General features: G+C 37.7%; 1 protein-coding gene across 1 annotated transcript; it reads right to left on the minus strand.

Annotated features, from left to right (window-relative positions):
- Nucleotides 1-5,643: 5,643 nt before the first annotated feature.
- On the minus strand, nucleotides 5,644-7,567 carry LOC114383959. Its single transcript, XM_028343655.1, has 2 exons — nucleotides 6,830-7,567; nucleotides 5,644-5,721 (listed from the first exon to the last, which is right to left on the minus strand). Exons 1-2 carry the CDS (start codon nucleotides 7,565-7,567, stop codon nucleotides 5,644-5,646), a joined length of 816 nt encoding a protein of 271 aa, XP_028199456.1.
- Nucleotides 7,568-9,297: the final 1,730 nt, after the last annotated feature.

Consider the following 9,297-nt stretch of genomic DNA (forward strand, 5'->3'; position numbering starts at 1 on the left):
GGTTGAATTAAGATATTACAAACTATTTCCCCAATTAAAATTCTACTTTGATTTTAATGCAAGTTCCAAGTTGCCTTAAAGATAGATTTCTAAAAGATGATTCAAAATAACAAATCTGAATGTAAATGTAAAGCAACAATAAATAAAAGAGTTTAAGGGAAGAGAAAGTGCAAACTCAGTTTTATACTGGTTCGGCCACACCCTTGTGCCTACGTCCAGTCCCCAAGCAACCTGCTTGAGAGTTCCACTATCTTGTAAAAACCCTTTACAAGTTTTGGACCACACAAGGATAACCCTTCCTTTGTGTTCAGATTGCTTTACAACAAGAGACCCTCGGTCTCTTAATCCCTTTTCAGAAGTAAGAAGAAGAGAAGAAGAAATCTCTCTTGAAAGAGATAGATTGAACAATGGAGCACTCAAATAATTCCTTATTGAATTGCAAGTGTTTTGGCCAAGGAATGTTTTAGAGGATAAGGCACTTTTGCTTTTGAGAGGATAAGACTTTTTGTTCAGAAAAAATCTAAGCAAATTCGTGTTCCAAGTCACATATAAATAAACCTTTGATGGCCATTCAAAAACCATTTGAACAGATGTGACTCTTGGAAATTATTTTCTGAAAATCTCCTCTGGTAATCGATTACAAGACTTGTGTAATTGATTACAGGCTTTAAAATTTGAATTAAAATGTTCAATAATTGTTGGTAATCGATTACCATCCATGTGTAATCGATTACACATTGTAAAATTTGAATTCAAATTTCTAATAGCTGTTATAAATAGTTTCAACTGCTGGTAATCGATTACAATACTTATGTAATCGATTACATGGTTTCAAAAGTATTCAAAATCATTTTAAAAACATTTCAGGAAGCATTTTGGCCATTGGTAATCGATTACATCCTCTGGTAATCGATTACCAGAGAATAAACCTCTTGTAAAAACATTTTAGCTTAAATTCATTGGCCAAACCTCTTGTTGTTTCAACTTGGAATTCCCTTCCTAAATCTCTAGAGATTATCTTGATCATATATCTTGAATTTCTTGGATTCTTGTCTTGAATTAAACTTGAGAAGCGCATGATCCTCTTGAATTAAACTTGAGAAGCACATGATCCTTTGGCATCATCAAAACATCAAAATGTCTTTGCTTCAACATTATAGAGCTTTTGTCTTTATCTTTCTTTTCCTTGAGCACCCTTTTTGAGGAACTCCATCTGGAGCCACCTTTGTTTTTCCACATCTTGTAGATCTTTCGTGAGATGAAATCGAGTTTATCTTCATCAAAGTCTTCCTCAGATTCTTCATTAGAGGAGTTATCAACTTTAAGAGCTTTGGACAAGCTTCTCAAGACTTGTTCTTTAGACAATGATGTCTTTATGTTCTTTTGACTGCTAAGAGCCAAAAACTTCTCTCCCTTGGATCCTTCGTCCTATTGAATTTCTTGTTCATGAACCTTAAGGATACTAACAAGTTCTTCAAGGGACATGGAATCAAGATTCTTTAAAGATCTTAGCGTCGTTACCTATGGTCTCCATTTTCTAGACAAACTTCTCAAAATTTTGTCAATATGATCATAGTTATCATAAGTTCTACCTATAAATCTTAATTAATTAAGAATTGTTTGAAAGCGTCTGAACATACTTTGTATGTCTTTGCCTTCTTCCATAGAGAAGATTTCATACTTATGAGTGAGGAGACTTAGTTTGTTCTTCTTTACCCGTTACGTTCCTTCATACGTTACAGCTAGAGTGTCCCACATTTGTTTGACACTTTTAAAGTTGTGTACCTTGGTGTACTCCTCTTCTGATAGAGCATATAGCATCACATTTCGAGTCTTCGAGTTGAGAAAATCTGATTGCTCCTTTGTCCATTGACTTTTAGGAATTTTGTTTAACTGATCGTTATATGGAATGTAATTTCCATTTTCCACCATGTCCCATAGGTCAACATAAATGGATTAAAAATAAGTTGTTATTCGTTCCTTCTATTTTACATCTTTGATTTTTTGGATCTTTTCCTTAGTATATTTAGATACTCAACCTGATGGAAGCTTGCTTGTGGCGTGTTTGAACCCGACAAGTGCATCGGATCACACAAGTAGTATAAAACGGTAAGAATCGAGTATCGAACTCTCGAGGAACTTGTGTTACTTGGTAAAGTTATATTCAGGGAATAAGTGTCTAGTATGAAAAGAGATGTGTGGACTATGAATTGGTATGTAAATTAACTATTAAGAGGAAAATCACAAGAGTAATGATGCGTAAAGACAAGTAGACAACATGTTGGTCTTCCTATTAGGTGCTTGATGTTAAATGAATATTCTCTACTTAACAATGCTCATATGTTCTATGGTGTCTCCTAAAATGCTAAACCCCGATTCCTCATGATACTCTAGCCTAATCCTGATCTAGCATCGTCCTCGGATTCCTCTTGTTGGACTAAACTCGACCAGAATCACATTAAGACAAACATACAAACAACTAGGTTACCGTACCCTGATCCTTCATGATAATACGATAAACTAGCCCGTCCTATTAAGTTCTAAGAATCAGACCAATTTCCATTATTGAATGATCCTAACAAAGCATGCATCTACATGATCAAGGAAAAAACACACTGAAATGATGTACCTATAGCACAAAGAACACATAAAATATCATTAAATAGATATACATGTATTTACATCAAGTACCTACAAGGAAGAACCAACAAAGGATTTAGCTCTCCATAACTGGGAAGCTTCCTTTACAGCAAAGAGATGAGAAAAATGAAGGATTGAAGAAATACAAGTGGTGAGGATGTCTCCTCCACCTCTAGAACCTCACAATCACTCACAAACTCATCTCAAGCTCTCAGGACGACTTCCTCTTCAAGCTCCATTCTCTGCAGGTCTTCGCACAACAAAATCTCTCAAAACTTTCTGGATTCAAACCCTTCTCTCTCTAGAATCTCTCACATGCAGAAGCTCTTCAAGAAAATGGCCAAAATCCTCTCCTATTTTTTATTTCAGGCTTAAATAGGTGGCTTTGTTTGTGCTAGCGCGACTATGGACCGCTCAACGCGTATTAGTGGATTTTGGCTTAGCGCGTGCGTTTCTTGCTCAGCGGATGGACTGAAGCGGCACACTTAGCGAGATGACCCTCCGCTCAGTGAACATGCACAACTCATCCTTTTTCCAGATTCTTCCTCGTGCTCAGCCAAGGGAATGGTGCGCTCAGCGGATGACTCGCTAATCCAGTAGATTGGCTTTGCGAGCAAATGAAAATCAGCACTTCACAAACTTGCCTAATTAACCTGAAATTGGGAGGAAATGATTATTAAATACACAAAATGGGAGTACTAAATATTTATTACCTATATTTAATCAAAAAGTAATTACAACACTACAAAATAACCATAAATTGGAGGAGTTTGATACACTTTACACAGGTTTTATACACAAAAGTTAGTCGTATTCATCGACTAACAACTCCCCCAAATTTATAATTTTGCTTGTCCTCAAGCAAATAAAGAACAAGTGACAATAACATGCAGTGACTATGTACAAAGGTGTATGCAACAAAATTTACTGATTGCATGATAAAAGAATGAAGCAAAATGCCCTCATCACTTGTCTTTCACAAAGCATACAGTTATTCAAAAAGAAGAATAAAATGTAACCTGTACAAGTAGATGAAGTTAGGCATAAGACAGATATCAAGGAAAGTAGCTTAAACCACAGTCTCACAGCTACTGTTTCACTCAAGCACAAGTGTTTAAGCTATTCATCAATAACAACTAGCAAGAGGTCCAATCTTTGAACTTCATCTCAAGCCATAAAGTGAGAAATCCATAAACAGAATCAGAAGGACTTTCACAGGCTTGTAGTGAGGCTTGGCTACAAAAAATCATTGGTTTTTCTAGAATTCAAAGGCTTAGATTGTAAGAGAGCACAAATCCTAGATTTATCCAAATTTTCTTTTCAATACAATTGGCTTACTCACTAGCCTTTCACTTTAATTTGCATTTGACCTTATTACATAGCACACATTTCCTTTGATTGCTGTCTTTTTTTATTAACACACAACTTATTTATTGTGTGTGCTGATGCTTTACCTTTTACTTTACATCCCAATCAACTCCCCCAAATTTTGGGGTAATTTGCCTTCAACTATCTGCTCTCCTAGAATCTAAACAAGGTATCTGGAGGTATTCATTCAAGTTCGGAGTTCAATTTTGAAAATGTAATTCAGGTCACAAAGGGTGAAAAGGATACAATTATAATTCAAGGTAAGCTTTTTGGTCAATTGGCTTGTATATACAATCATGGCCTTCATCATGTCCTCATTCATACATTTCATTCTAAATTTCAAAGATTGATGCAAAGACTATTACTCAAAGCTAGTCGTTCACTCATAGTTTAAGATCACACTCTCACTGGTTATGGTTCAAGCTTTTCTTTCTCAATCAACTTGTCTACTGACTACCAATTCTAATTGCAAGTTCACATTCTTGTTCTTTCTTTGTCTAACATACATATTTGCTCAAACTTATGAAAAGAAACATAAACTCCATCCCAATCATGCATTCAATCCAAAATCAAATCATAACACCAATTTTCACAAAAAGATAAAAATGTTTCACTGCAATATCATCAAAGTCAAGTCAAACTGTTCCATATGCTTCAAAACAAGCATACTAGCTAACCACAGAATGTATAAGTATATAATTATAAATGGAAACCAAAATTACTCAAAACAATGTACTCAAACTAATATAGTTATAATCAAAGATATCAACAGAGTCTGAGCATCCTCCTCATCTATTAGATGGAAAAACTGGGGAATCAAAGAGAGCAACAACTTCTCCAGATGAGGAATCAGAGAGGATAATCAAAGGTGGAGATGAGGGAACTACTTCAAGCTCAGTATCCCGCTGAAATTAATGATGGTCGCTTAGCGGGATACAGCTCGCTTAGGGCGCCCTCAAAAATATAACATATCGGCTTAGTTGGCGTTTGCCCGCTAAGCCTAATGATTGCCACAACAGATGTGCGCTAAGCTTAACAGGGTTGCGCTTAGCGGCACCATGAGATTCAGAAAATTCACTAAGTACGGGGGCTTAGCGAGCCAGGCTCGCTTAGCCCAATGGTTGCCGCAACGAAATGCACTTAGCTTAGGTAGGCTCAGCTTAGCGCGTGACTTTCAACAAAAAATTTGACTAAGTTACCTGGGCTTAGTGAATCAGCCTCACTTAGCCATAGGTATCTCAACAGGATGATGAGTGTTCATCCTCAAAAGATGAACTCGCTTAGCGTGGTAGGCACGCTTAGCGAGTTCGTCTGGAAACGCATATATTTAATGAATATTGATTAACTCGCTTAGCTCAGCATGCTCGCTTAGTGAATTCATTGCATTTTCCAGAAAAATGCAAAAAAAAACACAGTTCGTTTTCTTCCATTTTTCAAGCCTCTAAAAGGCAGATCAAACATGCAAACCAGTCAAAACTATCTACACAACATAATCATATATAAAAAGTTCTAATCTTTAGCTACTTCTAAAAACATTCAAACCCTAAGAATCAAAAGCTAAATCTAAGGTTTTCTAACCTAAGGTTCAATGGAATAGAAGAGAAAAAAGAAATAGGGAACTTACTTGGATCCTTGTTAGCTGGTGATGCGTGAAGATGTAGAAGAAAGTGAAAATGCAGGAAGATGAGTGCGAGAGAGAAGATGCAGGCAATTCTGAAAATTGTAGGCAAATGTGAGTGTAACTGATGTTACACTCACTTAAACAATTTTTGACCCTCTCGCTTAGCGAACCGCAGCGCTAAGCGAGCTAGAGAGACGTTTGGTTTCTCAAAGCGGGTCGCTTAGCGAAACTGCGCGCTTAGCCCACGTTTGAAATTCCAAAATATATTTTTTTTTAGCATAAAAAGGGCTTGGCTTAGCACGCAGATGGGCCACTTAGCGAGTTCTACATATCAAAATACCTGCAACTGTCGCTAAGCTTGGTTCTAGGCCGGCTTAGCTAAAATAATGCATCTTGATTATAGAGGGGTAGGCGCTTAGCAGTTGATGGATCGCTTAGCGATGACATTGCCGCAAGGATTTGGGCTTAGCTGGCATGAGTGGCGCTTAGCTCGATGAAACCCAGTTTAGGCCACAAAGAATTGAGCTTATCGGTGACATGTCACGTTTAGCCATTGAATACGATGCACTTAGTGATCAGGCCATCGCTTAGCCAAATTCAGGTCGAATTGAAATAGGCTTAACTCAGCCTTGACCAGCTTAGTGGACCAAATAAGCCTGAGATGCAAGGGTTGAGCGCTAAGCGCTAGAGACTCTTGGTTTAGCACATGACCAAAGATGCGCTTAGCGCGAGGCTTGCGCTTAGCGAAAGGACTGTTTTTCAGAAAAAAAATTGAGTTATATTTTAGTCCCTTCCTCATGAAATTGAAACCCTTATATCTATCACTTAAAAACAAGCTAATATATCCCAATGTAATGATTATGAAGCAAGTTCCACATGATACAATGCATAAAAGAAAGGGAAAGTAGAAATTAGAACTGGGTTGCCTCCCAGGAAGCGCTTATTTAACCTCATTAGCTTGACGCTTTTACCTCAATGGGTGATCAAATGTACTGTGTTGTGTGCCTGTGTAAATTCTTCACCATGGTACAGTTTCAACCTCTGGCCATTTACTACCCATGTTTTATCAGGATTCTGAGATTGTGGGTCTTATAGCTCTATTGCACCGTAAGATCAAAATTTCTTGATAACAAAGGGTCCAAACCATTTAGATTTTAGCTTACCAGGAAATAATTTCAATCTTGAATTAAAAAGCAGTACCTGTTGTCCCGGTTTGAAGTTTTTCTTCAATAGTTTTTTGTCATGATAGGTCTTGACTTTTTCTTTGTAAAGTCTTGAAGATTCATAAGCTGTTAATCGCATTTCTTCCAGCTCCAACAATTGGATCTTTTTGTGCTCCCTGGATGCTTTCTCATCAAAGTTCAGAAATTTTAGAGCCCAATATGCCTTGTGTACCATTTCAACTAGTAAATGACATGATTTTCCATGCACCAGTTGAAAAAGAGACAGACCAATTGGAGTTTTGTATGTAGTTCTGTACGCCCACAATGCATCTTCCAATTTGGATGACCAATCTTTTCTGGTTGACGCCATTATTTTCTCTAGTATTTTCTTTAATTCTCTATTGGATACTTCGACTTGCCTATTAGTTTGAGGGTGGTAGGGGGATGCCACTCTATGATTTACATGATATTGACTCAACACCTTTTGAAGTTGAGTATTACAAAAATGCGAACCACCATCACTGATTAAGATTCGAGGTATCCCAAATCGAGCAAAAATATTCTTCTCGATAAACTTCACCACAGTCTTAGCATCATTTTTTGAAGTGGCCATAGCTTCCACCCATTTAGACACGTAATCAGCAGCTACCAAAATGTATTCATTTCCTACTGATGAAGGAAATGGACCCATGAAATCAATGCCCCAACAATCAAAAACTTCAACTTCCATAATGTTTTGCAGAGGCATCTGATTCCTTCGGGAAATAACCCCCATTCTTTAACATTGGTCACACTTTAAAACATGGTGATGGGCATCTTTAAAGAGTGTTGGCCAGAAAAATCCTGACAGTAAAACCTTAGCTGCTGTTTTGTCTCCGCCATAATGCCCGCCACATGGTGAATTGTGACAATGCCACAATATGCCCTTGGCATCCTCACTTGTCACACATCTTCGAAGAAGATTATCTGCACCTACTTTGAACAAGTGTGGATCATCCCAAATATAATGTCGGGCATCATGAAAGAATTTCTTTCTCTGCTGCCAATTGAGGTCTTTGGGAATGACACTTGCTGCCTTGAAATTAGCCATATCAGTAAACCAGGGTCTCCCTGCAATAAAAAACAAAGATTCATCAGGAAATTTATCTTTTATTTCAGCCTCCTTTAAAGTGACCTCTTCATTCACTAATCTGGATAGGTGGTCTACTACCACATTTTCAAAACCTTTCTTGTCCTTGATGACTAAATCAAATTATTGAAGCAATAGTATCCATCTGATCAATCGTGGCTTGGAGTCAGCTTTGCGCAACAAATATTTAATTGTTGCGTGATCAGTGTAAATCACTATCTTTGATTCCACCAGATAAGATCAAAATTTCTCAAGTGCATAAACTATTGCCAACAATTCTTTCTCAGTGGTGGCATAGTTAATTTGAGCATCATTCAAAACTTTGCTAGCATAATAGATAGTATGAAACATTCTACCCTTCCGCTACCCCAGCACAGCACCTACTGCATAATCACTTGCATCACACATCAATTCTAACTCTTGTCCCCAGTCTGGTGCTGTAATCACAGGAGCAGAGACCAACTTGGCTTTGAGAGTGTTAAAGGCTTCTAAATATTCTTCATTAAACACAAACACAACATCCTTGTTCAGTAGATTACTTAGGGGTTTAGCAATTTTGGAGAAGTCTTTAATGAATCGCCGATAAAATCCAGCATGACCTAAAAAACTTCGTATGCCTTTCACATTAACTGGAGGTGGAAGTTTATCAATAACATCTAGTTTTTCTTTATCCACCTCAATTCCTCTTTTAGAAATCTTGTGTCCGAGCACGATACCTTCTTGAACCATAAAGTGACATTTCTCCCAGTTGAGCACCAAATTAGATTCTTCACAGCGCTGTAACACTTTCTCTAAATTTGCTAGACAATTTCCTAAAGATGCACAAAGACTGAAAAATTGTCCATAAAGACTTCAATACATTTCTCTACCATGTCAGCAAAAATTGCCATCATACATCTCTGGAAAGTAGCTGGGGCATTACATAAACCGAACGACATGCGGCGATAAGTAAATACACCGAAGGGGCATGCGAAAGCTGTCTTTTCTTGGTCCTGAGGATCTACTGCAATCTGATTGTAGCTCGAGTATCCGTCCAAGAAACAGTAGAAAGATTGCCCTGCAAGTATCTCAAGCATTTGGTCCATGAAGGGAAGCGGGTAATGGTCTTTCCTTGTGGCTTCATTGAGCTTCCTGTAATCAATACACATTCTCCATCTGGTGACTGTTCTTGTAGGAATCAGCTCATCTGTATCATTCTTGACCACTGTCATACCTCCTTTTTTCGGGACAACCTGAACAGGACTAACCCATGAACTATCCGAAATTGGATAGATGAACCCTGCCTCTAGCAACTTGAGAACTTCTTTTCTTACTTCTTCTTTCATTATAGGATTCAATCTTCTCTGAGGTTGTCTCACAGGCTTGTAATTAGCTTC

The sequence above is a fragment of the Glycine soja genome, chromosome 14, assembly GCF_004193775.1.
Source record: "Glycine soja cultivar W05 chromosome 14, ASM419377v2, whole genome shotgun sequence".
Classification (NCBI taxonomy): domain Eukaryota; kingdom Viridiplantae; phylum Streptophyta; class Magnoliopsida; order Fabales; family Fabaceae; genus Glycine; species Glycine soja.

What these genes read in the sequence shown, in the direction of transcription:
- LOC114383959 (XM_028343655.1), bottom strand. Translation starts at nt 7,567, where the DNA reads ATGGGGGTTATTTCCCGAAGGAATCAGATGCCTCTGCAAAACATTATG. An exon ending in ACTTCAAACCGGGACAACAG is followed by an intron (nt 5,722 to 6,829) that starts GTACTGCTTTTT and finishes TACAATTTTCAG; the next exon opens with AATTGCCTGCATCTTCTCTC.